The 27675-nt window shown below is 49.3% G+C and overlaps 12 protein-coding genes across 12 annotated transcripts; 8 read left to right on the plus strand and 4 right to left on the minus strand.

The window, feature by feature from the left end:
- Positions 1-12: 12 nt before the first annotated feature.
- On the plus strand, positions 13-1556 carry N7473_009538 (fungal specific transcription factor domain-containing protein; the record flags this gene model as incomplete). Its single annotated transcript, XM_057155477.1, has 4 exons — positions 13-748; positions 803-942; positions 990-1069; positions 1121-1556. The coding sequence occupies 4 exons, from the start codon at positions 13-15 to the stop codon at positions 1554-1556; spliced, it is 1392 nt and encodes a 463-aa protein (XP_057006607.1).
- A 1029-nt stretch (positions 1557-2585) lies between these two features.
- Positions 2586-4332, plus strand: N7473_009539 (glycerophosphocholine acyltransferase; the record flags this gene model as incomplete). The annotated part of the gene is made up of 2 exons (XM_057155478.1): positions 2586-3514; positions 3588-4332. 2 exons carry the CDS (start codon positions 2586-2588, stop codon positions 4330-4332), a joined length of 1674 nt encoding a protein of 557 aa, XP_057006608.1.
- Positions 4333-4604: 272 nt separating this feature from the next.
- On the minus strand, positions 4605-4832 carry N7473_009540 (uncharacterized protein; the record flags this gene model as incomplete). The annotated part of the gene is made up of 1 exon (XM_057155479.1): positions 4605-4832. One exon carries the CDS (start codon positions 4830-4832, stop codon positions 4605-4607), a length of 228 nt encoding a protein of 75 aa, XP_057006609.1.
- Positions 4833-5024: 192 nt separating this feature from the next.
- On the plus strand, positions 5025-6780 carry N7473_009541 (MRS7 family protein; the record flags this gene model as incomplete). The annotated part of the gene is made up of 3 exons (XM_057155480.1): positions 5025-5079; positions 5149-5645; positions 5713-6780. 3 exons carry the CDS (start codon positions 5025-5027, stop codon positions 6778-6780), a joined length of 1620 nt encoding a protein of 539 aa, XP_057006610.1.
- Positions 6781-8059: 1279 nt separating this feature from the next.
- On the plus strand, positions 8060-11108 carry N7473_009542 (NUDIX hydrolase). The gene is made up of 5 exons (XM_057155481.1): positions 8060-8345; positions 8838-8994; positions 9228-9254; positions 9558-9938; positions 10673-11108. Exons 1-5 carry the CDS (start codon positions 8166-8168, stop codon positions 10999-11001), a joined length of 1074 nt encoding a protein of 357 aa, XP_057006611.1. The 5' UTR covers positions 8060-8165; the 3' UTR covers positions 11002-11108.
- Positions 11109-12605: 1497 nt separating this feature from the next.
- N7473_009543 (uncharacterized protein) lies at positions 12606-14114 on the plus strand (the record flags this gene model as incomplete). Its single annotated transcript, XM_057155482.1, has 1 exon — positions 12606-14114. One exon carries the CDS (start codon positions 12606-12608, stop codon positions 14112-14114), a length of 1509 nt encoding a protein of 502 aa, XP_057006612.1.
- Positions 14115-15291: 1177 nt separating this feature from the next.
- On the plus strand, positions 15292-16191 carry N7473_009544 (uncharacterized protein; the record flags this gene model as incomplete). The annotated part of the gene is made up of 2 exons (XM_057155483.1): positions 15292-15706; positions 15809-16191. 2 exons carry the CDS (start codon positions 15292-15294, stop codon positions 16189-16191), a joined length of 798 nt encoding a protein of 265 aa, XP_057006613.1.
- Positions 16192-16774: 583 nt separating this feature from the next.
- Positions 16775-17751, minus strand: N7473_009545 (acetate uptake transporter family protein; the record flags this gene model as incomplete). Its single annotated transcript, XM_057155484.1, has 3 exons — positions 16775-17089; positions 17164-17323; positions 17390-17751. The coding sequence occupies 3 exons, from the start codon at positions 17749-17751 to the stop codon at positions 16775-16777; spliced, it is 837 nt and encodes a 278-aa protein (XP_057006614.1).
- A 2793-nt stretch (positions 17752-20544) lies between these two features.
- N7473_009546 (TPR domain protein) lies at positions 20545-20985 on the minus strand (the record flags this gene model as incomplete). Its single annotated transcript, XM_057155485.1, has 2 exons — positions 20545-20866; positions 20903-20985. The coding sequence occupies 2 exons, from the start codon at positions 20983-20985 to the stop codon at positions 20545-20547; spliced, it is 405 nt and encodes a 134-aa protein (XP_057006615.1).
- A 959-nt stretch (positions 20986-21944) lies between these two features.
- N7473_009547 (uncharacterized protein) lies at positions 21945-23921 on the plus strand (the record flags this gene model as incomplete). The annotated part of the gene is made up of 1 exon (XM_057155486.1): positions 21945-23921. The coding sequence occupies one exon, from the start codon at positions 21945-21947 to the stop codon at positions 23919-23921; it is 1977 nt and encodes a 658-aa protein (XP_057006616.1).
- A 615-nt stretch (positions 23922-24536) lies between these two features.
- On the minus strand, positions 24537-25942 carry N7473_009548 (gibberellin 3-beta hydroxylase; the record flags this gene model as incomplete). The annotated part of the gene is made up of 4 exons (XM_057155487.1): positions 24537-24781; positions 24838-25429; positions 25500-25625; positions 25697-25942. The coding sequence occupies 4 exons, from the start codon at positions 25940-25942 to the stop codon at positions 24537-24539; spliced, it is 1209 nt and encodes a 402-aa protein (XP_057006617.1).
- A 744-nt stretch (positions 25943-26686) lies between these two features.
- N7473_009549 (RidA family protein) lies at positions 26687-27165 on the plus strand (the record flags this gene model as incomplete). The annotated part of the gene is made up of 3 exons (XM_057155488.1): positions 26687-26738; positions 26805-26878; positions 26941-27165. The coding sequence occupies 3 exons, from the start codon at positions 26687-26689 to the stop codon at positions 27163-27165; spliced, it is 351 nt and encodes a 116-aa protein (XP_057006618.1).
- Between the last annotated feature and the right edge of the window lie 510 nt (positions 27166-27675).

The raw sequence follows: 27675 nt of genomic DNA on the forward strand, positions 1-27675 counted from the left end.
ATGATGCAAATGATGTCCCTACACACCTTCGACCGAACTTATCCCGCCAAATTTCCCTCTCATCTACAGCTTTCACCCCTTCTATCTCGGGAAGCCCTTCGTCGTCTCGCATGGAGCACATTCTTCTTCGATTCCATGATTGATGGAGGTCGATATGGCTTCCACTCCGTTGATGAAAACTCATACCGTCTGCAACTACCTTGTGATCAAGCCAGCTTTCTGGGGAATGAGAACGTGGTGACAGAATCATTATTTTCAGAGTCCGATACTACTACTCGAGCTACCACTGGAAATGCCCGGCACGCGCCGCTGGACATGTGGGCATATGTTCTACGAATCGCAGCTGCTAGACGTCGCGCACTACACTTTGCCTTTCGGGCTTCTCATCGTGAAGGAACAATTGAAGAGATGGTCGCCGAGCTTGCTACAATCGAATCAGATATCGAATCGGTTGTTTCTGACCTACCGAAGCGGTTTCACTTCAATGCTGACACTATGTTTATTCACCGTGACCGGCTGATGACTTTCCTTCTTTTACATGTCCTGCGACACAATTTATTCATTATTCTTGGCCGAGCAGCACTGTTGGTTTACCAGCGCGACTCTAGCAAGGCAGATCTTGTGGTACACGTGCGACGAAAAAGGATATCGCATGCTTTGCCGATTGCGAGTATCCTCGCCGAGGGATTGAAGGTGGGGATTGTTTTGGATCCGCATCTAGGCGTTCAGGCCTACGTTACCCTAGAAAGTGAGGGAATAGATTTTGCAGTGATGTGAGTATAAGCTAACACGGTTACAATAGTCCTTCTTTTCGAACCGCGGCGGTTGGCTGAGATCGATCCCTATGTCGACCCTAAAGCTCCAGAGTTGATGGCAGCGATCCCAAACCTGCTGACTGTGATCCGGAATCTTGCACGTCGGTCGGAGGGGATAAAGCAGCTGGTAAGCGATTCTGCTTCTCTGGTGGGTCTGATACTAATCTCGTCAAGCATATCGAGGCTGTCCATCGACTGTTACGGTTCGACTGTGCCCAATTTTTAAATCAAGGCGATATTGAAGCGTTCCACAGGTTTGTCACTTATTCTATGACCGGCCTACAGTATACCTGATGTACTTGCAGTGAATACCGATTAGTCGGACAGGATCCAGCCGAGTTTGACTTTCGTGATTTCAGATGGGCCAAAGTTGAGCGAATCCGCCGAGGTGCTCGATCAGCTGCTATCGGCGGGGGTGATGAAGTGCTACTCGAGTATCGGGTAGACGGAGATACGTCTGCTCATACCGTTGTACCCTCGCCACGTCTAGATGCTATTAATGTTAACAGCGGATTGGGCTGGCCTCCTACCGTGCACTCTGCCCCATCGGCCGCTTCCCACGAGTTGGGTCTACCCGAGGGACATGGCTTGGATGCTGGTGGTTTAGATTCGACGAGGTCAGGGTATGGGCTTATGGATGAGCCATCACTTGACTGGCCGTGGTTGTTGGAAGAGTCAGGGCCATCTGTGTATCAGACAGGGGATCCTGAGACCTTCTGGAGTCAGCTTGAGCGAATATGAATACAGCAGTGTGTGAGAACTCCGATAATGTTCAGGACTATCTGCAGTATGAAGCATTCTGGGAAGGCGTCCGGTAGCTGTCATATCCTGATCTAGATGAATTCATGTGGCAGCCTCAACTGTGCATATGGCGACACTCGGTCATTTCCCCGGTCATCTGATCGGGCCAGACCGAGCTGACGGGGATTTTTGTTACTACTGAAGTATGCTCAAGTAGTATACCTCGGGTACTTCGTTCTGATGGATTTGGTTGTTTGATCCCCACCCTTGCCACAAAGATCAGAATCTTCTCATCGTAGTGGGGCTATTTTATCGGTCTGTGCGATGTAAATAAGACCCTGAAGATGTTTTTTTGACCAGACAAAGCGTCGTGTATATCGACCAGTGTTAAGCCCAGCTATACTCTTGCCGATATATCGTATCGCGGCTATTCGACAAATACCAGAGTCAGCCTCGGCCCTCTGATTTGTATGATCGAAGTCTCAATTTTGGCTTGAATCTGATTTCAAAACAAATGATTGACTCAGCCCATGAGTCAAGAGGCAACTCTGCACGAGTGAAGGTCAAAGCCTCTAATCGGGAATTGTGTCGTTGGTTGGATGAGAAAACCCCAGCATGTGGCTCGGACGGGATCACCTGATTGGCTCTGATTTGGTCCAATGGCCGGTCACCGCCGGGGCGTGTGTTATGACGGAGCTCCCTGGTTGCTTCATCAACCTGCTAACCTTCCAGTCTTCTCCAAATATCCAACCTGGACTTGGCCTTAGTTTTCCCCAACTGGCCCCTCATCTTGACGCCGTTTTCGTGTGAGATTCCACCTTCGTTGCATACACTTTGTTTGGCTCGCCAACCACAACGCGCTTGCGACACCCGCGTGATACTGTCCGTGGTCCTGACAGTCCGATAAGGTAGGGTACAGTTCTTTTGCCCTGCCCCTCATGGCAGATCATCGAAGATGCGCACAGATAAGAAGCCCGGTGGCTGCTCTGTCGCCTGTCTTCTGGTTGCGCAAAAATTTTTGTTGTCACGATGGGCATGCTAACGTTCGGTCGCTTCCTCAGCCGACCCTATCCCCATTATCGGGACGGTCCAACCCTCTTCTCCTTCCAACAACAGTTCCTCATGGAGGAATCCAGCGCGCGAGAGCGCCGCACGTCCGTCTCCACCATGGGCGCGGATTCGCTGGCTACTACACCGTCTATCGAGGAGATGGTCGACAACCCTTTCCTTGATGACTTCGAACACGATGACTATTACTCGCCGCCCGCCTCCCCTGGCAAGCTTTCGCGCAACCCGTCCTTTTCCAATAGCAGCTCCTACCAGGAGGACTGGGAGACTTTCCCGCCTTTGGACAAGCTCACCATCTTCGATCTCCTCGACAATATCCAGCTGTCACAACGGTTCGAGAAATGGCAAAATGCGCTCAACATGCAGCGGGAGAGGGTGCGCAAACAACGCGAGAAGCTGCGGTCTACAGGGATGAACGCGAAGGAGCGTGTGGTGGGCGAGTTCAAGCGTCGAGTGCCGACCGCCGATGAGCAGCTGGAAAAGTACCGCCGACGCATGAAAGATGGCGTCGAGCGCCTGGGTAAACAGTGGAACAAGACGGCCACTGTGACCCTGCGCGAGAAGCTCTCTTTCATCGCTGGTGTGCTCAACATCTTCATCAGTGGCTATCTCATCGGTGCCTGCCCACAGCTCTTCTACTACTGGTTCACCGCGCAACTCGCTTACTTCATGCCTATCCGCTACTTTACCTACCATGCCAAGGGATACCACTACTTCTTGGCCGATCTCTGCTACTTTGTCAACTTTCTCTGCATGCTCTCGATTTGGGTGTTCCCCGGTTCTAAGCGGTTGTTTATCAGTACTTACTGCTTGACCTTTGGAAATAACGCGGCGGCCATCGCCATGTGGCGTAATTCTCTGGTCTTCCACAGTATGGACAAGGTGGTCAGGTACGTTCACCCCAATACATACACAAGATATTCGAGCAAAAGGGCTTTCGGCTGACTTATTTCGTTCCACCAGCCTGTTTATCCACATCATGCCCCCAGTTACGCTACACTGCATCGTCCATTTGACCCCGGTCGAGATGCTCAAGGAACGGTTCCCAGCTGTCTATGCCATCAAGTTCAGCCAGCCTGGTGATCCAGAGCACTACTCTCTGTTTGCGATGATCATCTGGGCCACCGTGCCGTATCTGTTCTGGCAGCTGATGTATCACTTCATGATCACCGTTCGCCGCGCCGACAAGATTGCTGCCGGGCGCCCGACCAGCTTTACCTGGCTTCGCAAGTCGTACGCCAAGGCCTGGATTGGCAAATTTGTCCTCAGCCTTCCGAATGCGCTGCAAGCACCAGCTTTCATGTTGATTCAGTACACTTTTGCCTTGTCCACCATGATTCCCTGCCCCATCTGGTTCTGGTCACGATGGGCGAGCGGTATCTACATGTCCGCCCTATTCATCTGGAGTATCCACAACGGGGCGACCTACTATATCGATGTCTTTGGCAAGCGCTTCCAGAAGGAGCTGGAGCAGTTGAAGAAGGATGTTGTGCGATGGCAGAGTTCCCCCGACTTGGCTACTAGCCCGCTCACTCTCCCTGATAGTTACACTCCAGTCAGTGGTGCTCTCGGTGCACCTGCTCCCTTGGAAAAGCGAGGCAGCATCGATCGGATTCCACTCCTGGATCCCACTTCAGCATCGGTGACTACCACTACTGCCCATGAGGCTCCTGGAGCCGCCGATTCCACCGTTCGTCAGCGATCCTAGCCGTTAGGCTATTTCTTTCCTTGATATCACATGATACCCCTGGCGCACACTTTTATTGTTCCCCGGATATAATCTTCACGTTTAGCATGCACAGTTCTGATGCCTGACATCGGTCTCTAACCCTGCGTCTTTTGGATTTCTGAGTTTTGCGTGTTTTTTCAAATGCTCGGACAGGTTTATACATATTGTCATTTGATGGGTGGCGAGCCAACTGCATATTCGATCGTTATGAGATTGCCACGAGCCCAATGATATGAACATCGAAATAATTCTTACACGTACAATACTTGTTTCACCTCGTAGATCTCCTCATTTATCTGACGTTCTACCTGAGCGGGTCCGAGGCGGCAACTCCGTTCGGGACCGACAGGATTTCCCTTGGCGGGATCGGCAGCCATCGCCCGCGCTACTTGAGTCACCCAATTAACTCCGACTTCAAAAGCCCGAAGCCGGATTGTATCACGTGATGCAAACGTGATGATCTCGGGCGTCACAGACATCTTTCCGGCTCCCAATTGTCAGCCTTTGATTTATCCATCACCATTCATATTCGAGTCTGCCGTGAATCATCGTGATATTGTCAAAGTATCCCCTGTTCGTTGTTGTTGCTGCGCTATTCCGCAGTCGCCTGCTCGATTCCTCGGGCTCGTCCCTATTCCTTCCTCCCAACATTTCCGCAAATGTCCGCCACAATGAGATCAGCCCGCCTGGTGCGCCAGACCAGCGCATTGCGACCGGCGCTGACCGGTAAGTTCGTTCTGAGGATTATGATTTATGTCTCTTCAATTTATCTAATTCTCTTTTTTTCTTGAATAGCTCGCTCTCGCGCTAGCGCATTGGGCCCGGCTTCCCTCGCTGCGGCCAACAGCCTGCTTTACAATGGCCGAGGCATCCCAGCGCAGGTGTCCGCTCTCGCCATCCTCCTCCCCCAGCGCGGATATGCCACCGAGCATAACACTTCCACTTCGTCTCCCCAGTCATACCCGCCGCCTGGCTTCAATGCTGAACAAGCCAAGAAGCCGATTCCCCAGGAACAAGCTCAGACCGTCAAGCCTGTTGCCTCATCGCAGTCGGAGGTTTCCAAGGTCCCTGCTCGCGATGTGCCTACCAAGGCTGTCATAGTCGAGAATGCTAAGAACTTGGCTGAGGAGAAGAAGGAGACTAAGAAGTTGACCATTGGTCAGAAGATTAAGAAGGAGGTTCAGCACTACTGGGATGGCACGAAGCTGCTTGCCACAGAGGTCAAGATTAGTTCGCGGTTGGCACTGAAGATGGCGGGTGGTTATGAGCTCAGCCGGAGAGAGCACCGCCAGGTATGTGGTCATTGTCTAAACTGACACCTCGATCCCATGGCAATTGCTAACTCGTTTTTTCGTATAGCTCCAACGTACCGTCAAGGATCTTGGTCGCCTGGTTCCATTCTCGATGTTCGTCATTGTCCCCTTTGCCGAACTCCTGCTGCCAGTCGCCCTGAAGCTCTTCCCCAATATGCTTCCCAGCACCTACGAGGGCCAGAAGGGCCGCGAGACCAAGGCTCTTAAGCTGAGCTCGACCCGCAAGGAGGTTTCTGCTTTCCTCCGTAACACACTTCGTGAGACCGGTCTGCCTTTGACCGCAGCTACCGTCAAGAACGAGGAGTTTGCAGACTTCTTCCGCAAGATTCGTACTACGGGCGAGTCTCCTTCCACCGAGGGCGTTATCAAGGTCTGCAAGATCTTCAAGGATGACCTGACCCTCGACAACTTGTCGCGCCCGCAGCTCGTCGCTATTTGCCGCTATATGAACTTGAATTCCTTCGGTACCGATGCCATGCTCCGCTACAACATCCGTCACCGTATGCGCCAGATCAAGCGTGACGACCGTGCCATTTCCTACGAGGGAGTGACCTCGCTGTCCGTGCCTGAGTTGCAGATGGCCTCTGCTAGCCGTGGTATTCGTACTCACGGTGTCTCTCCTGCCCGTCTGCGTGAGGACCTGTCCATGTGGTTGGACCTGCGCCTCAAGCAGGGTGTTCCTTCTACCCTGCTGGTCCTGAGCAACGCCTACATGTATACTCAGGGTGGCAAGGAGTCCGAGATGGCCTCCCAGATTGATGCCCTCAAGTCGGTCCTCTCCAGCATCCCCGAGGAACTGTTCCACGAGATCGAGCTCGAGGTGCACAACGCCGAGGGTGCTGCTACCAACAAGCAGCGTCTGGAGGTTATCAAGGAGCAGGAGGAGCTGATTGAGGAGGAGAATGAGCAAAACAGCGAGAATGAGGGCAAGGGTCTTGTTGCTCCTAAGGACATCGAAGATATCGATGAGAAGGAGGAGCACAACAAGCTTGAAGCCGCTGCTCAAGGTACCGAGAAGCAGTCCTCCGAAGCGACCGAGGCGATGGCCGAGGGCGCCAAGGTTGCAGAGACTCCTGTCGCCCAGGCAGAGAAGAAGCCGGGCCAGAGCTCGTAAGTTATGAATAGTTTTGCTTTGATGGGGTAGGTTGGGTTGGTTCTGTTACTATAGATCTTTGTCTTACTATGTTTTTGCTTTTTGTTTTATTCTGGCTGCTGGCGACTCTTCGGTTCTCATCTGTGTTATCTCACCGCTATGTCGATAGACTTTCATTCCCCCTTTTACACATCTCCCCCATTCTTTCATCTGTTCATCCCGTCATCCTGTTGGCTTGCGCCTGATCAGCCATCTTTTGCTGATGTTGGAACACGCTCTTTCGCTTTGCTTTACTTTCCTTTCCCCGATTGTCACGTCTCATATCTCATGTTTGGAGAGCTATACCGCCATCCCAGGCCTTTGGTGTCGGCTACCACTTGTCTTTCCACATGGGCAAGACTGAAATTGAAAATATCCCGTTGATGGTCAGTGGACAAGAGAGAGACATTCCGCCCCCGTGACGTGGGTTGTTGTGGTTGGAGGCGAAAAGCGCCATTCCATTCCTGTATTGATAGAAACTATAGCAAATCACATGATGCATTCTGGATATGTCTCACACTGTAGAATTATAGAATTATAGAATTGTCGGTTTGGAGTATTCCCATACAAATTGGAATTGGAGTCCCGATTAGGCAAGAACATTGGTTATGACCGGATTCCAGGTCAAACAACCACTCCCCCTTTCCCCCCTCCGATGGCCTAGTTGGTATCCACCATAAATTGGTGAACCATAGGTGTGCCCTAGAGGAAAGGCAAACAAAAGAAGAAAAGAGTACTGGGCCAGTGTTGACGCTTCGAGCCCCACGGACGGTCGGGCACACCCCTAGGCGTGGGGGTGAGGGGTTCATTTTTTTGGCATTCTTTTTAGTGATAATATTTTGTATTGGAAATCTATCTTGGATATTCATATTTTATTATTCTAATTCTCTAACAGTCTTTCTGAGGGTATTAGGAAGGTGTAAAGGCTATATCAGGCGGCACTGGAAACTGGCGATGTTCTTCGGTGCCCGGATATAGCGACGTAGCAACGGTGGCGAAGTATATAGGGAAAGACAAGGTTGGCGGTCGATTCATGGAAGTGGAGAATTTATCAATTTCAGACCAGTAGAACTGTCTATTTGTAGTATTCCCACTAGAAATTCAGAGAAAGCAAACTAATCTCCAGCTATAGAGTACACACCTAGCATATCGGACCATCGGTCTATTCCAGCGATCTCCATCATCTCGGCAGCCCATTAGTCACCGGACCTCGGCTACCACGCTTACTCCAGCGACAACCCTGGATCGTTCCCCGCGACCAGTTAACTAATCAGCCCTGGGAATCTGGGGCTCATAGACCAGGGTACGACCGCACGATCCATTTACACTTTTTTACTACATCTACATCGTCATCCCGAGTGCGCGGGATGAGACGACGACATCTCCAGCTGCTTGAAACTATCCGCCGCAGCAGCACACAAGACTTCAAGTTCAGACATACTAGTCCCAGCTTTCCCCGCAGCTTTAGCAAGTCACCGCAACTTCTTGGGCGAACGCCGACGCCAACGAGCTTGACAGCTATGGCGCCCCTCAATCCCGCTTCGCAGGTACGTGTAACGATTTTCTGTGTCTAGCCGATTTATCGTATGCATGGATAAGTTGGGAGTTTGTGAGGGGATTCGGCTTGATTTGCTTCTTCGTTTTCTTCGTTGGTGCTGTTCATGTTCGCTGGAGACATGACTCTACTGCTAGGAGGTGGAATGAGATATTTGTCGTATATCGTGTTCTCGTCATTTGCCTATGATATGGCTACCGCAGTGTTGAAGATTTGAGTTTCACCTTGAAGTCTCACACACACTTCGCCTGGGATTAAGGGTCTCACCACTTTTCAAGCGTTCCTTGGAATTGAATCCTCGCTGTGGATGTCCATCCATCCCCAACCATCACTCAGCGAAGAAAAACAAATGGCTGAGACCCAACCCGGTGTCGCGTGCCTGGAAGAGAGACCAGCAAGACCCGAAAAACAAGCAAAGCAAACAAAACGCTCAGCAAATAACACACCAAATGAATTGAACTCTAAAACTGACTCTGAAATATAGGAAGCCATCGATCGACTCCGCAGATATACACCCCCGCCAACGGCATATGGTCAAGTGCCCTTGTCCAGGCGGGCGGCGGTGTTGATTCTGCTTTATGCCGATCTCCAGGGTGACCTGAGAGTTGTGATTACGATTCGGGCCAAGACATTGAGTTCGTGTACGTACCTGTCCTTCCCCTTATCCTGGGTCCTGCAGTACCCTAGAGAGTACATGGCTAGCATCCCAGTCCCGGTCCTTGGCCTTGGTCTTGCATGGTCTTGGCCTAGCGTGGGCTGCGGAGTGGTTGTCTATGGATAGCCCTATTTTCAAAAATGGGAGCTTGCAGTAACCGATGCTGCACGACATTGCATACGCAGAGAGCTAATCCTGTTTGTTTTTGACCGTGTCTAGATGCAGGAGAAGCTGCTTTACCTGGAGGTACGTTTGTTTGCATAGTTCGAAGGCTTGCCTAAAAAAGGAACGAGAGCGATATCCTCCCCCGGAATTGAGATCAACACGGCTATACCCGAAGTTAGAAAGAGGTGGAAATCCAAAAGAAAAAGAAAAAAAACCTCGTTTCTCCAGATTACTTGAGGTAAAAAAAGAAATAAGAAAAAAGGGGGAGAAACATGCCAGAGATAACTGTGCAACCTCACTATCCCCCCATCATTCTACGTGGCTTCGATCTATGTCCCCACCAACGTTTTTACCAACGAAACTCACTAACTTGACTCCCACCAGGCAAAGCAGACACCCTATCAGAAACAGCCTTCCAAACCGCCCGCCGCGAAGCTTGCGAAGAGATCGGCCTCCCGGATATCAACCAGCCACTGCCGCCACCCTTCTCGGTCGAGCATCTCTGTGAGTTACCGGCCAACCTAGCCAAAACAGAGCTGGTGGTGCGGCCGTGCGTTGCGCTGCTGCACTCGTTTGACCCTGTTACGGGGGCCAATGCGGATCCCGAGACGGAATTGATTCCTCGACTGGATGCGCGTGAGGTGGCGGCTGTGTTTACGGCGAGGTTTGATGATTTTTTGAGATTGGTTAATTGTGAGGGGAGGGGGAGGGAGATTGGTATAGGGGTTCTTGGAGTTTGTGGCATCAAAGTCAATGGCGGAGTAAGTCAAATATTCTCTTCTCTTTTCTCTCTATCTTTTTGTTCGGTTATCTTGACTCCGTTGTGAGTTGTATACTCTACTGTATGGAGTATCTCCTCCCTACATAGTCCTGGCGGACTATTTCCCTTTTCGGGTACATTCCGTTGCCTGACGAAGCCCCCATTCCTCATCTTCGGGGCTGCCGCGGCGTGGTTTGCCATGGCGTCTGTTCTGCTTTCTGCAGTCCAGCCAGCCCGGCCCCTTCATACTCCACTTTCCACCGTTCTTCCTACGAACGGGTTCGATCAGAGATACACACCACATGGCTCGGCGCGACAAGCGTGGAAAGGGGTGGGCCGGCTGTCAAGCCCAGACCCACCCCGTTTCATAATTGCTTTCTAGGGATAGCAAAAAGAGCCAAGGGAACGATACCTAGTTGGGAGTATGGTTCGCTTCTTTCTATTATGATTTAATAATAGATTTCTGCGAGTGCGAGTATACAGGACTGCAGTTCGCAGTGTCGCACCAACCATGCTCCCGGTGGAGATCGAGATCGTCAGGAGGCAAAGACACACCACCTTGTTTCCCTTGCCCCTTTCTTTATTTTTTGATTCTTGATTCACCTTGCTTTTTTCTTTCATCGTTCCAGAGATGAGATCCCTACCCCAGCAAAAGAGGGAAAGAAAAAGAAAATCAAAAGTCAAGAAAGATATTTAGCCAAAAAAAGAAACAAAAACAAAGCTAATCAAACGGGAATAGTGCACCAATTCTTCGTCCACAGCACCAACCACGCCATCAAACCCCACAGCCCGAACAACAAAGCCCAAAACGCCGCCGTCGACAAACTCACCCACCAAGAAGAAACGGGTCAAGTCCAGCACTACCGGGTCTTTGGAATGACGGCGCGGATTATCGTGGACGCGGCGCGGGTCGCGTTCGCGCGGGAACCGGAATTCGAGCATAATAGCCATTTTGGAGATGAAGAGATGATTAATAACTTACGCCGGTTGGGCCGGTTGAGTCAGGTTCGGAGGCCCGGGGATGAATTGACCAGGGAGATGATGGAGAGGGCGGCCAAATTGAGTTAGATTATAGAAGAGTGGAGAGTGGAGGTTTGGGGATAGTACAGCCCTGTAGAGGTCTAGATGGAAGCGGGGACGGATGATGGATGTACAGAGTACATAGTATGAGTATGCATTTATGGTATATTTTCTGTGTATATTGTTCCTAGTGAGAGTACTAAGAATAAGATAGCCAGCTAAGCCACTGGTGAGGCTGCCAGTAGTCCAATACCCAGTTCAGCCCTGAGTCTTGACAAGCAGAAGAAAATGCAGACTAGCTTACTATAACTATACTCGGTTAGACTGAATAGCTGAGAACCATCAACCATGTGTTTGGCAAAAAAAAAGAATTATCATCATTTAATATTAATCAAACCCATCATCATCTATCATTCCCATCGGGTATATCTGACAGGAACCGGATTGTCCACTCTCTCGTTCGGGTCTAGTGGCCCGTTAATCAGCCCCCAGCGATGTCCCAGTAACCAATCGATCCACTCGAGTCGATGAAGGAGCCCCCGTTAGGCTGTTAGCTTCCCTCCCCTCTCTCCCGTTAGTGAACTACTGTATGTGCTGGCTGTCCTAGGCCCACCCTCAGGCCCCAGTGGATCCTAACTGGTGCAAGGGTTTCGGAGGGACTAGTGACGATCCGGCGTCCTGCATGGAGTTGGTGTCCTTGCGTGGCGTCATCAGGTTCGGGTTTTTCAGGTTCAGGTTCAGGTTCAGGTTAGGGACAGGGATTGTTGTTTTTGTTTTTTTGTGGCATTGGGCTGGTTGGAAATTGTAGTGAAAAGGGGGTAATTACATAGCTTGGGGACAGTACATAGTTGAGTTAGTATGACCTGGGGTATATATGGAGTAGTACTTCTACTATCCATGGAATCTCCGGATATACACTTTTTCCAAACATAAGCAGACTAAACTATTACTAGTGTTAGTTATTCAAGTCGTCTGACTCCTCACGAACCTCCACATCCCTTGCAGGTTTCCCGTCCGTGCACAAACTCACTCGGTTCTTCCTCCATGACGGGGACGCCGATCGCTTGCTAGGACTCGAAGTGGAGTTGAGGCTTGCCCAGCTTATTCCTAAGGGCATACTTTCCAGATAACTCATAACTCGTTGACTCGTTGACTCGTTCATTTTCGGTCCTGGCTATCTTCTCCAGAGTTAATCTCCTCCGTCATTCTTCTTCCCCTCGCGTGGTTTCTTGCCAGGCACACGAGATTTGCATCTGTTTTGCAGCTGCAGGAAGCCCCCGAGAAAGCATAAATCCTGCTATACTGATGCGGTTAACATGCTGATCTGGTCAAAGAGACTCACATATTCCTTATATTAGTATACTTTCTTTTCCCCTTCCCCTCTCTGGCTTTCTCTCCTCTTTTCTTTGTTCCAACTGTTCCAATTCCTTGGGCCTCGAGTCCTGCCGACGGTCGTTTTCTTTGTCGACCCTTGTGGATGACGAGTTTCTCTATTCTCCATTTCTACTCTTGACTCTTCACACTTCAACTCGCCTTCCTGCATCCTTCTCCCTCTTCTCTTGCCCTTCTTCCTCTCCGAGTTCCCTAATCGACACAATTTTGAGTCTCTGCGATAATCCGCCGACTGCCACAACCCTTCGATCTCCATTACAATGCTCTCCCCCAACTATCCCTACGCTCGTTCCCCGCCTCCAGTACGACCGTCCCGGTCGCTGGAAGGCCTCGAGCGAGTCATTCCTCCATCAACACCTACTTCACCCTACCCGCCCACCATGACCATGGGCTACTCCTCTACCACTCTCTACAAATCTCCGTACTCACCCACCCGCTCCGACCTCTTCCTCAATAAGCCACTCCCCGCAAAACCCCTCCCGGACGCCCCGCCCGAGTACTCCGCCATGTGGAGTGACTCGAGCGACGACGATGACAGCGACAACGAAAGCGAAATCAGCGTCGACAGCACAGTCGCCGGTCCCAGTGAACCCCGTAACTCAACAGAGAGTTATCCCATCTTTGTTTCGGGCTCCGATGATTATGGCGATTTGGTCGATCACTCGGCCCCCGCAGATCCAAGTTCGCATCCCGATGGCGTTAGTTTGGGTCTGATCCGCTCTTCATCTCCACCGACCATCGCCGAGGAAAGTCGTTCGCGCACGGACTCGGTCCAGTCCCTGGTCGAGTCGGTGTGTAAAAGCGAAGTGGAGGAGGAGGAAAGTGAAACCGACTCGGCCAATAATTCCACGACGTCTAGATCGGATGCACAGTATGGCCGATTATCGCAGTGGTCGCAGAACCGCAGTGGCACGAATCACTATTTTCGAGAGAAGAAGTGGGATTTCTTCCCCGAGTTGGCGACCCCGTCGGCTCAGGCTGGACAGTCTGGTGTCGGTGGTGGGCGGACGAGTCCGGCTTTGCGGAGTGTGAAATCACGCAAGAAGGATGGTCGTTTGAATGGTTCCAAGTCGTGTCGGTGGCATTCTCTTGATAGGGCTGGTCTGGGATTGGCATATGGCGTGCGTCATTCAATTAAGACCTATGTCCACCGTACGCTATCGCGCGACTCGACAGAAGCCAAAGCCAAGGAGGCTCTGCGCCCGTCCACGGCCCCAGTCGATGTCCTCGAAGGGCACGCCTTCTACCGTCCCGATGATATCAAGGTGATGCCTCATTCCGATGTCAACATTCAACTCCGCACACTCTCCATCTCGACCGCCTCTACAGCCAGCGAAATCCCCCCAAGCCCGGCTAGCCCACGCTCTTACCAACGCCATAAGCAACTCGCCGTGCCAATGTCGAACTATCAAAAGTACGGGCCTGCAATCTGGGAATCTCCCAAGAAGTCCAAGAAGAAGACTTCGCAGAAGCAGTTGTACACAGGTACACAATCTACTCCTACTTCCCCGACTGCGCCTCAATTCTCCATCGCAAACCCCACGCCACCACTCTCTCCACCATTGAAGCTGCAATTGCAGAATGGATCGCGAGAGGCCGTGCGTGTCATCCAGGGCGGCAAAAGCCAGGTCCTTTTCGCGCTGGACGGGGCGAAGAAGAGGATGGCCGAGTCGAAAGACGAGCGACGCCGGGAACAATTGAAAGCCCAGATTAAATTGATTGGGCCTGTGAATCCGCATACGTATAGACAAGCCGATCCTTGGGTGTGATTTTTTTTCCCATCTTCCATTCTTTGTTCTGTTTCTCTTGCGTTCTATGCGTTGTAATACTCGTGGGCTTTGGAACGCCCTTCTATGATCTCTACGACCCTCTCATTTGGACTTTTGTTTCCTTGGTCTTGGACCTTGACTGCACAACTGTGGCCTTTTTTTTTTTTTTTTCCTCTTGAGATTGACTTCAGCATTGCGATATTCTGGATTGGATGGATTGGACTTGACATGGATTGGACATTTGTGATGCATCTTGCTATCGGTGTTTTTTTAAGCTATCTGGACCATTGGAATTGGTCTGCAGCTTGGATTGGACTGGATTTTACACCCACGGCATACTTTCCTTATATTTCGTTTTTCTTTCAATCTCCTCATTCCGCTCTGGAAACTGCTGCTTTGGTATACTCAGCAAGAACTATCTCATTCTCTTCCCACTTCAAGTAATACAGTACTACTCGCATTTCGAGTAACCCGATCTCCATCTTGTAAAGAGGGCAAATTATCTCGACTAGCCATCCATGTCTAACTTCCTCGGGCATGCACTAAACAGACTTTTCGACATGCATCCATGCCGTCCGTATTACATGCTTGTGTCCTCGCTCAAACCCCACGGTTCGTCAATCGCGTTTCACAATTCCAAGTCCAACCGCATACATCAATCGAACCTCCGATCCAATCGCGGAACAAACACCATCCGTCCTTCTCTGTTGAAAGTGCTCAGATTGGCCAGACAAATAACTGCTTGTAATACGTTTCTCCAAATCCGTCCAATAAAGCAGTCCTCCTCGACATAACCAAGCACAAATAGTTGTTATAGTAATACTACCATGAAAATAGCGGTGTCTTTTTCCTTCCCACGTTGTCCCCCTCTTTTACGGTGTGCAGTCGCCTTTTAAAGCAACATCCAACGCAAATGCAAGCAGATAAATTTTATTTGAATACTCAATCCCCCGAATGGAACAGTTGTCCCCCGTCACCGACATTTGACCTTCCACCTTGCAGTTTACACATGAACCCCCACTGTCCAGGCCTTCTTATCTCGCAGCCACGCTATTGCTTTCGTGCATATCGTGCCGACGACCCGGCCTTGCCGCTGGCCTATTATTGCGGGTCTTCTTTAGACAGACGAAAATCGATAAAAGAATTATATTTCAATATAGGCACTGAGTTAGCGATAATGTCTGAGTTTGCTCCTAAAATACCGACCCAACCAATCACCACAACCACAACCACCAGCAACCAAACTCCCACATTCACCCTAACAAGTCAAACTCCAAGTAAACCCCTCTCGATTCCAATCCCAATCCCAATACCTCCAGAACCATTCCTAATAGACCTTTTCTGCAATTGGATCGAAGACCCATCCGCAATTCTAATTCGAGAATGGGGCGTGGATGGAACGGTGAGTGGAGAGTGGAGTATTGCCCAGTTTCTGCGGGATGTACTTGATGTTAGTCGGCAGATTGTTTTGGAATTGAGTGTTGAAGAGCGAATGAGGTTGAGAAGTGTGGATGGGGGTAATGGAGGGAATATCTTTGTTGCGGTTGTGGTCTTGGCGGTTTATACGGTTGGGGGTGTCGTTGTGCCGTTGTGTAGGTATTTTCTGGTTTATGTTTGTGATAGGCATAGGATGAGATTGATGATCTTGTTAATTAGAATGAGAGGGAGACTGATGTTAATCTGTTCTATACCAGCACCCCGAGTCCACCCCGACGAAGCAAAATACTTCCTCGAAACATGCAACGCGTCCCTCATCTGCGCAGTTCCAGGCACCATATCCCTCGTCCAGAGTATATCCCAAAACCTCAACATCCCCATGTTCGCCTACACCCCAGAAACCAAAAAGATAAACAGCCCCAACCCTAGCATGAATATCCGCTTCTACATCGCCGACTCTCCACCCCCTCAACCCCCGACAAAAGGCTTCGTCCTCCTATACACATCCGGCACAACCGGTCCCCCAAAAGGCGTCTTCCACGACCGCAGCACCACAACAGGCGGCCTTCTAACCCGTTTCCCAAAACCATCGCAGCTATCCAGCGGAAATGTCTATTTACATCATATGCCCGTTCACTGAGCTGCGCTGGTGGGTTTATGACGTTTCTATCAGGGATATTATCGAAAGCCTGTGTTGAGTTTTGTACTGAGGTTTTTAGTTCAGTGTGGTTTTTGGAAAGAATTCGACCACGACCAGCAAATCGGGGATTGAGATTGCCGGACGTGACGTCTTTGCATTTACCCCCGCCGTTGTTGAATGAAGTCGCCGCTGAACTGGAAATTTTGAAAAATAAGGATACCGATGAATATGCGACTGTATTGAACGGGATTAGAGGGTTGAAGGTCCTGGCTTCGGGTGGATCGTACAACAATATTCCGCATTCTACCTCTGCGGTGGATATACGCAGAGGTAGAATGCGGAATATTGTTGTATTAGCCTGCTTAAATACTATGCCTCGGGGTTCTATCACACCAAGAGCTTTAAGCCACATATTTAAGAAACGAGGTACGCATTTCTATTAGTGAAGAGTCTTGATATTTCAATGAATATGGTTATATCACAAACTAAAAAACATGAAAAACTCGCTGATGCTATGCTAAGAACGCTGAAATAGATAGAACACTTTTCTTCCTCAATGCTGCCACATAATCCTATGCCCAGGTTAAACCCCTTTGAACTTCCCATGATGTGCCCTCACAGCAGGTGACCAGGGAAAGTGACCCAGTGGAACATTGAAAAAGCCATTGCTCTTGTCGAAAATACCAGCAAATGCGTTATACCACGCTGCAAACGCCGCCAACAAGCCAAAGTATCCTCCAACCCTCTGAATAGTAACAGCAGCATGGCCTTGGTCACATTGCATGTTCGCAATGCCAAGCAGGAGATAGTTCATGTCAAGGAAGAAGAAGAGAAGGAACATCGCCAAGCTGGACTTCAGCGTACAGAGGAGCATCATTGTGGTGAAGATGAACCATGCCTATGAATGGGTAGACTACGTGTTAATTTGAAGACTACGATATGGTATACATTACGGTGGGTGATTGGACTTACCAATAGGAAAAGACCCATCAAGATCTCTTTCTGGCAGACTGTTTCGGATGCAGCGATGATTTTAGTCCCTTCCAAGTCTGAGATGACTCCGAAGGTAATCCAGTAGGCGCCGTATGAGCAGAAGGAGGTGGCGCTAAAGGTGTTTCCAAGAGCCATTTCCCTATAACAATTAGTATTTGTATCGCTCAAAGTGACCGAATTGAATTAACGAATTATTCTGACATACCACATGCCAGCAAGTAACTGGACAGTTCCACCATAGATCAAAGCAGACCCCACATTCTCGGCGGCAGTAGTCAAATCGAGGTGTACATTCATGATATTCGACATGAACGAGGTGAGTGCAAATGCACAAAGACCCAAGGGAGCTGGATTGGCGAACTTGCGCACTTCGGGAATTGTGTGAATCTCTTCGGGTTTCGGAATCGGTGGTCGTCCCACCGGGGTGCCGGGTGAAACGAGGGCATATTCATGTCCAGACTGGGAGCCAACTGGTGTAGGACTTTGCGAGTCTACTGTTGGCTGGCTACAGATCTTGGCCTCGGCCTGAGCCTGCTTGATCTCCATTTTCTCAATGAATTGATCCATTGTTGTTTTGCTGCCTGGCTCTTGATAAGAGCTGTCGGAAGTTGTATCGAGGACGGTTGTCAGATGGAATGAGCCTGCCACGAAGGCCAGGCCGCCTGTAAAAAGGAAATGGGTGTAGCTGTTGCCACTTCTTGCAGTATAGGGGTATCCTGGGTAAATATCTCTCTCTGCGCATTCAACCTATACATAGCCCTGGTCATATGCCAGAAAAAACTAGGAAACAGGTTTGCCACCTTACCGCACAGAGGCTGGAGTACATAAGAGGAACACGGCGAGGCCCGATATATCGTCATGTGCACATCCAAGCTAGGAAATTTGACCAGTCAGTGAGCTTCTTTCCCGCTAGTGACTCATGGAAATTGAACAATTGGATCCTTTCAGGGGACCCGGGAATCAGGATTGGGCTCGGAAAACTAGATCACGGGTAGGGCCGCAATGAAGGAGAACTCTATCGCGTCAATTGAAAGGGCTATTGGTCATGGCGAGGGGCTAGAACTATATAGAAGGTCTTCTTCAAGTACGATACATGAGTAGCATCTACAGTTTTCGAATCTTGCTTTTTTTTCTCGATGCACGTCATGTGCTATCGGTTGATTTGTCGGATTTTGGTTTATTTACTCACATGGGGGCATCCATTCCATGAGCTTTTCCCCAGACGGGGTAGTAAAGTGGAAATTCACAAAAAGCCACACGTGAATGGAGAATGGATGGAGTGCGCCGAACCGGCGGTTCCATCGCCGAGATCCCTTCTCTAACGTAATGACATGAACTCCTATATTCTCCGGTCCCCACATCATAAGAAACACTAAACGGCCATTTCTCCAAGCTTTTCAAGAAAGAGTCCGCCTCGGCCGAGTCATGTCGTGCCATTTAACTGACTACATTTGTCTCTAAATTTCCAGAATATAGCTTCAATCCTATTGATATATCATGAGGCAGTTACGGGAATGAAAGATGCAGTAGTTTAGTTTCCCGGAGGCCGCCGTTCCCCGCAAAAACGAGCGTTGACCCACAACCAACTACCCGTTAGGGATATTCGACCCTAACGCGCGAATTTTTGCACGCTAGAGTAGTGCAGGCTATTTACAGGAGGTAATCAAGGCACTACTACTTTCTTCAAGCGAACGCTTTTTGGTTCTGAAGGTTGACCATTATTCAGCCCAGAGTATGGATTGAATCGAGTCTAGTCGTGATTGAAAAGCGGTTAACCTCGGCATTTAGTAGGGCAGTCCATTAGACCAGGGACAGGAGCCAAAGAGGGTATGAGCATGATATGGAATAGGCAAATTGTATTTCAAGTATCCACATCCTTGTTCAAAGAACTAGGGGCTCGAATCAAACATGTAAGAGTCTAGACCAGTCGAAATGTGCATTTGCCCCATAGGCGAGGTGGCTGGTTAGAGGAAGCATCTGCATGGTTGAGAAAATCTAATGATCTTTCATCTTCTCTCAACAAGATGCCTGTGAAAGCTTTCCTAATGAACAAAATATTGGTCCTTCAACTGATACTCATCTGTCACACCAAGCTTGACAGCCACTCTGTTGTTTAACATTGAAGCCTACCGTAGAATGGGCAATCACGATATGCCTCTTTAAAAGTCTCATCCTCCCCAGCACAAATCTTGTAAACGAGCTTAGCATGTTCCTTAGCTTGGGCAGCAAGATCAGGCACCACCACGTTATATGCATAGACGAGGGCCATCTAGCCTAGAGCAAGGTCTGCGGTCATCATTCCCCACTCTCGGATTTGAATGGATGGCCCTGAAGACTTCGGAAGTTCAAAGTCATAGCCTAGGCTCTGCAAACCGTTCATCGTCGATTTAAAGACCTTCATTGGCTGACCTTGGGTAGCATACAGCTGGGCACGGGCCAAGTGAAAGTCTGCCAGGGTCAATCGGGGGGTACCAGGGAAGCTGGGTGGATGTATGTTTGCGCTAGCTCCCGCAGATCAGATTCGCTCGTGGAGATAATTTGGTGTCAGAAAACCTTCCTGGGTGATCCAAATTTTCTCTTGCAGTTGCCTTCGTTTGGCCAACATCTCGCCGGATGTAAGCTTGTGGTCCAGGCATATGTTGTACCGACACTCAAATCCCCAATTTTGATACAAGGAGGCCCGTTCATCGGGTTATTCTGTGAATTGCCTATATGAAATCGTGATTTTTGTGTTTGGGTCCAGATCCTTGGAGGCACGGATGATGATCATATCGCCAATGAAGCTTCGCCAAGCATTGCTGACACAGGAGTGATTGAATAAGGCTGCCATAGGCTATAGGTCTAATGAGTACACCACTCCTGCGTCGTCCACGGGATTAGGTTGATTTGCAGGTAGCGAATGTGTCGAGGCAAAGGAGTTAATAGCCACGAGCTGCTGCACAACTGATCTAACACAGAAGGCCCATTAAAACATATGAGGGCAAATGCCAGATAATTCGGGTTAAATGCCACTCACAGGTTAACGAGAATACCTGTCATCGGGAAGGTTTTTGATTATGGGACTTCCTGTCTTGCAGTCAAGGTGATCGATTTGAGTTTCTAGGAATGGGTCTTTGCGAAGTTTTTGAACAATCATCGAAACAAGATCAGCCTCGCCTCGGATATCTTCAGCGCCACTACAGAGGTACGCAAAGGCCTTTTTGCAAGTAGATCACCAGCTTTGACAGAGACTGTTGTGAATAACCCGTGTCATGGACTGTCAGTCATTCTGATGGATATCGGGCCCATAAACGTAGCATGATCAAGATCCGGGACTTGGAAAGCTTCAGCTTTCATTCTCGCAAACGGATATTGCCCATTCTAAATCTCCTTTACTCTATCCAGGACCCGGCTGCAAAGGGTCTCGGCCTCTATATTCTTCGGGTATTTCTGACAGCACTCTAAGATAGTGCTCCAACATTCTTGGTACCGCCGAAGGTGATACGCCGCTAGCGATTTCTGTAAGAGGGCCTCTTCAAGGATTTCTTGAGCATCAGGCAGAGGATTTAAGTCTGACAAGGCTTCATCAAAGCGGCCATGTTTGAGGAGTGCCTTAGAACGATGTACTCGGACAATGTCCCACTTTTGCGGTGCTAGAGAGTCGTCGAGTGCCTTGGAATCACTGTAATTATCATGAGTCGCCCTATCTTGGATATGATAGATGATCAACTGTGCTTACCATTCTTTAGCAAGACTGCACCGGGCCTTCTGGAGGTGAGAATCTTCGGTCGTTTTCAATGAGGCCCCACGGGACGGCTCCATGATTTCTGGTAAATATGTGGTGTCATTCAACGAGGGAATTTTAAGGTCAAGCAGAGAAATTTTGGCTTGGGAAACGAGCACTAGTACCCCAGAAATGGGACCAGCAAATGCCGTATTTCGCGTATGCCAATTTCTGTCGCATAGACATACATCGTGGCAGGCAAAGGAGGGGGGGGGGGGGGGGGGGTAATGCTCAATAATTATTGAGCATGGACCGACATCTTCTTCAACATGATGGGAAAGTCCCCCAATAGCGGAAATCTCCTCTCAGCCCTATATTGTACATAAAGAACCTCATTCTTTGTCCAATCTGGCGCCTTTTGCGTGAAATATGGGATTTAGATATAGCTTTAGCCGGATTCGGATCATTTGTTGGGGTTCAACATTGTCGGTCAACAAGTGGAATTCCCCAGGTCTTAATTAGGAGTCGGTGGCACTCGGCACTCCTTGATCGATATTTGATGATCGACCTTGGACTTTAGGATCATCAGCACATCTCATCAAACTGCCCAATTGCCGACCAGCGACTGGCTGATAAGTTGGCCCATTGTCATTCGTTCGCGGTTCCTCCGGTTTGACCCACAATGGCCCAGAGAGCCACTTTGAGAAGGGCTGATTCTGCGGCAAGTCTCCCGATGCAAGATACCAGATAGCGAGATAGAAAACGCGATATCGTGAATTTACTAGGGAGCTATCTTGGTTTCACGATACGTACGCAAACAGTGACATAGGACACACAATGGAGATAGCCACATATTTCCCTCCACGATATTCGAGATCATGACCGAACCATATAGTTTGTGGCTGCCAATTGATTGGACCTGAGCGGGGCGATTCTGCGGGGAAAGTCCGAGTCTGGGGGGTTTATGTTGTCTCTCAACTTCTTCCTTCAACCATCTTTCTACCACTACCATCACAGGACATAGCGACGGTGCAATAGCACAGACCAAACCTTCACCATGTCTGTCTCGACAGCCTCCAGAAGAGAACCGCCCTATCGGCCATTCCAATGTGTCATCTGCCAGGCACGGTTTAGTCGAGGCGAGAACCTCAAACGCCACGCCGCTGTACATAACCGGTCTCAAGACCAAGGGTCGTTGGCCTGTCCGCTATGCCCAGTGACATTCTCTCGGGCGGATCTGAGGAGCCGCCATATGAAGAGGAAGCACCCAGAGCAAGAAGGTCGACGACAACCTCCAAAGCGGGTACGGCGTCCGACCGCCACTCAAGATATCGAGAGATGGACTGAGCGAGCCGATGAAGCTGGCTCCTTGTCCCCTGCAGAGAGCGAGATGGATGGGCTATACCATTCACAAACAGGAGACCAAGCAACCATCCACTCGCCCGGTGACCCGCATGCCATTGACAGAATTGTGCAGTGTGCCAGTAACTTGGAGCGAAATCTACTTCTAGAAACCTCTCTGTTCGGCAACTCCCAACAATTCCATGGCTCTTGCCTCCAATCGACCTCAACAACACAAACCGAATCTCAGGAACCCTCTTTCGCCAACCTCGATATCCCGCCCGATATTTCGCATGCGCTCTTAATTACTGGCCTGACACCGCCCCAAGAAGAAACTTCCCTATCTCCCTTCCAAGTCACACGAGGCTGCGACCTTTTCTTTACGCACATTTCGCCTTTCTTCCCGTTTGTACACCAATCTACATTTGATATCGCTCAGACAGCGCCTGAGTTGATCCTCGGCATGCTTTCGCTTGGCTATCAATATGGTGAAGATCCAGACATGGGTGACAAAGAAGGATCGGGCGCGGGCTTGTCTATGCGCTGCTTTCATCAAGCTCGAATCATGATTGCTTCGGAAGAAGCCAACACGGGAGACCATTCCCATAACTTGTCCACTGTTCAGTCTTACTTGCTTCTCCAAATATGCGCCATGATGTATCTTTGTGGTACTGATTCAGCATATGGGCTCAAAATGCATTCCAACATGATTTCACTCGCCCGGGCCAGCGGCATAATGCAGCCAAGACCGACCGAGCCTTCCACAGCTACAGATTTGGATTCGTTATGGCGAGAATTTGTCAGAGCCGAGTCACACAAGCGAACGGTCTTTGCTGTCCATCAGATCGACGCACTCTGGTACCAATTTCTGTCAATTCCTCGCTTAATCTCACACCTGGAGATTAAGCATGACTTACCGTGTCCCGAAGGTCATTGGTCAGCATCTTCTTCTGCCGAATGGGCCCATCGCCGTCTCGTGGCCAACAGCCCTGGCACTCCAGTACAGTACGCGGACGCAGTTCGACGCTTTCTGACCCCTGATTCAGATCTGAGCACTCTTTCTGATTTTGATCCATACGGAGCGATCAATGTTGCGCAATTTTTGATTTCCAGCGCCCGTGAAATATCAGGTTGGTCTACTATGACGGGCATGCTAAGTATGGAAAGATTTGGATGCTTGAAGAACTCGCTCATCATTCTCCTACCCTTTATATATCCCGAGAACTCAGCATCGACACATGCAGTGATGTGTATGGCTACATGGCAGACAGCTATGCTCGAACTACAGATGTGGTCGCCTTCACATACTGGTGGTATTGTCGGAGGAACCATGGACGCCATGTTGAGTCAATCGACTGCTCTGGCCCCTACGTACGAGTTCTTGTGCGATGTCGACACTGCCAAAGCTATTGAGCCACATGTTCAATGGTTCCTGCAGTATCTGGATGAAACCCTAATCGCGGACACCGAAGCCCCCTGGATCACATTATATGCGTACAAAGCATTCTTGATTGCCTGGCAGCTTGTCCGTGGCGGTGTGGCAGGTGCGATGCAAATTGTTGGTGTAGCCGATGGAGATTCCGCTGGAGCTGTGTTGTGGGCGAGAAAAATATTCGAGCGCAGACGGCGGTGGAGAGTCGGCCGGTTGATTCTTTCATGTTTGGATGATCTTGAAGGTCATGTTGGCAACTGAGCTTCTGACACTACATCTACTGTATTAGTATAAACTTCACATTTTCATATGACAATCTCTTGTCAACCTTGATATCGGTAAACAATCCATCGTGATCTCAATAATGTTCCTCTACCTGCAACAATGGAACCTTTCGTCCCGAAAAGCTACGCTCAGGCACCACCGTAGCCGTACTTTCGAAGCAATTGAGTCCAGTTGCCGAAAATAGCCGATAGGGCTCAAGTCAGCCCCTCGGGACTCTGATGATGTGACCTAATTGGTTGACTGGTGGGTGGGTTGTGGTTCGAGTCTCGCCCCACCCATTAGAGGGAGGAGCACCACCGGAGGACTCGCCACCCACTGACCATCCATACCTATTACTCAAACATTGTCACAGTTTCCAAGTCTTACCCAGAGTTGTGCTAAGGATTATCTTAAATTCTTCAATCAGTCTCGTCCTACCTGATTATGCCCGTAAAGGCCTATTTCCCAATCCACGAACAGTCTAGAAAAATGCTGTGATATCAAATTGGACTTCTAGAAAAGCGTACAAAACAAACCAGTAAAGAGAGCTTCATATATCCATGTCTTCATTGTCTTCACACCTAGCCTCAACCGAAGCCCCTGCAAGGAATTCTAGACAGGAAGAACAACCTTGACGCCCATATACTCTCGCTGGTGCATGATCTTGCCATCGACGATGGTTTGGTGTGCACCAACACGGTTATTCACAGTATCTGTAGGATCTGTGCATGTAGCAATCTGAATCTCTCGCCATTGTTTATTGGTTGGGACAAGGCGTCCTTCGTCGGTGAGCCGCTTAAACTCCTTGTAGACACCCTGTTCTTCGACGCAACCCTCCCGTTGGATGAGTGGTGATTCTAGTTAAGATGTTAGAAAAGTGCTTGCCCTCGCCTTTTGCGCTTAATTTACTCACCGATGGCCGGTGCCATTCGCAAATCACCAACAGAGCTGTTGAAAAGTACGAGGGACAGACGCTCCTCGTTCAACTGGTCGACTGGCGGCTTGAAGACTCGATGACGAGTAGCCTTGAAGTGACCACCCGAGACAATCTCTAAAGTATCGCCAATGTTGATCACCAGTGCGCCAGGCTTGTATGGTACGTAATACCACTGCTCATCACGGCCCCAAATTTGCAAGCAAGAAATGGGAACAGAGAATAGAAGTGTAGTCAGCCCAAAGTCTGTGTGGCCGTGCATTCGGAGACCCTTGGATGCCTCTTGGGTCTCCTTCTTCACCGGCCGGAACAGAGCGTGACGGAAATAGCCTTCGCCAGTGGGGCTGCCGTGTGACTGAACGTTGTCCCAAAGGTAATCGTCTGGTAGCTCGAGAACGCGAGAAAATAGAGTGAGTAGTCGCCGGTTCACGGATTTGGTGAGGTAGTTGGCAAATGCTTCGATCTCGTCCATGAAGGGGTGTAGACAGGTAGGAACGCGGTTTTTGGTGTCTTGCCAGTCGGCTGTATACCAGTTGAACTGTTCGATGCCATCGGCAGGTCCACGTTGGCGCTAAATTTTGGAGAAGGTCATATTTTAGTCTGGGTTCAGACAAAGATTTGTTTGCATATTGGTGTCTCACCTTGAAGCCATATGGATGCTTGTATCCCGACCATTTACCACTGTCAGGCTCAAATAGGAGGCGCTGTTTGTCCTCATCACTGATGTTGTTGTATAAATATTGAGCAAGGGAGAACTGGCGGTGGAGCTTTAAAACCACAAGGATATCAGTGTTCTGAATAACATTCGTTGTGGATTTTGACTGTTCTCCTCTCTTACCTGCTCTAGCGAAACGCCATAATTTTCCAAGAACAGGAAACCATCATCCCTGATAGCAGTCTTGACTTGTTGAATAAGGTGATTGACAACTGCAGGGTCTTCCGAGTCCAGCAAGGAAAGGTCAATAGACTTCAGTTGAGCAAAGTTGTGCTTCTCTTGTGTGACCGGGGGAGGAACCCATTGCGGGACAACGGGCTTGCCAGCGAGGTCTGCTGAGGGTGGATTGAAGGGGGTGGCAGGTGCCATATTGAATTGTATTCAGATTGATGTTTGAGTTTGTGTTGATGTAGAGACCAGTGCTCGATTGGCGCAGGGTGTTATATAGTTCCGATCGAAGCGTGAGCTTTCAAGTATTACAGGAGACTGATAAGCGGGTGCACACGCGTGGGAGATAGTCGTGTCGCATTCAATTTGATCATGCCATTTGCCACGGACAATGAAGAGGAGCGCCGTGAACATTCCCCTTCAGAATTGTTAGTTTGCGGCTAATTTCCCCGTATTTCGGAATGCTCCTCTGATGCAAGCTTGGTGCTCCGGGCCCCAGTTCTGTGGTTCTGATAACCACTGTCAGCTCCTCCCTATTTCCAAAATGCTCCTCTCGCCAATCCCAATTATCATTATCAAATGTGTCAACTCCCAGTTCTCCCGACAGAAGAGTGTATCTAATCTACAGTATACTTTATACTTCGGGGAGGAGCTCCGCCCAAGTGGGGCTGACTAGATAACACTAGTTCGGCATTGGGTGATCTAAGTGATGGTAGGTTGTACATGCGACCGCAGTATTCAGAGCTCCTCTATTTCAAGGCGATGGTCTTCAATTGGGCTCACGGGTGGGGTGATGTTATCTAAGAGAAAATCCGAGTTGGGGGAGGGGCATAGCGACGATTTAAATCGCGATATCCGGGAAGGAATTTGGTACAACATTTACATACCTTCAATCGCACTTTGTGTTTTATCATATTTTCCAGAAATTCACTTCTCCTGCTCAAAATGTCGCGCCAACTTATCTCGAGCGAGAAGTTCCCTCCCAAGCCTCACAACTGTTAGTTCATCCAGCAAACTCAGGTCCTTGACATTGAACTAATCTAAGAACGTTTGTGCATTGCAGCCCCTGCCACCAAGATCCCGGGTCTTGTCTTCTGCGCAGGTCAAACAGCCACAGGAGATATCAAGCAAGCTACGGTGGGTCTAGAACCTGTATAGTGCAATGAACTAGCTGCTAATCCAATCATTGCTGTAAATAGAGAACTGTCCTCCAGAACCTGAAGGAGGTTCTCGAGCTGTCTGGCTCCTCTCTCGAACAGGTCGTCAAGTACAATGTCTACCTTGCCGACATGAAGGACTTCGCTGCTATGAACGAGGTCTACATTGATTTCTTGCCTAAGCCTATGCCTTCGCGTTCTTGCCTTCAGGCTGTTCCTCCCGGTGAGGGAACTGTGATTGAGATCGAGTGCATTGCTCAGGTTTAAGAGATGAAATGTTATGAAACAATAGAACAGAACCACAAAATGTGAAAATAAATTATTTTATAAAAAGTTTATCCCTTTAACATGGCTATTTGTGGTCAAAGTAGCCATTTGTAAACAAAGCATGAGATTGAAAATCTAGTCGGCTTGGGCGTCATAGACTTGAGCAGTCAACTAACTACGCCTCATCAATAGATACTATCGGTACTGAGGCCTGCCCTGAAGGAGCTCGAACAATATGAGTTCATATTATCATAAGCTTTTGCAAGTTTAGAATTTTGGAGTCATAGGTTCAGCCTCGCTTGCTCTAAATGCCTCCCTATACCGGGCAATCACAAATTCTCACCCCAACATCCTCACAGCTTGACTTCCTATGAATACCCATTGGATACAATCGGTACCGTAAGAAGACAATTGAATGGATTTGGTACAATTTCACTTCAATTTTCTTTAATCAAGCTTTATGAAAAGGAAACGCAAATACCGTCTAAGTACCTAAATCTCTGAAGGAAA

Source organism: Penicillium subrubescens (assembly GCF_028828155.1).
Source record: "Penicillium subrubescens strain IBT 31985 chromosome Unknown utg000006l_segment0_segment0, whole genome shotgun sequence".
In the NCBI taxonomy this organism is placed as follows: Eukaryota; Fungi; Ascomycota; class Eurotiomycetes; order Eurotiales; family Aspergillaceae; genus Penicillium; species Penicillium subrubescens.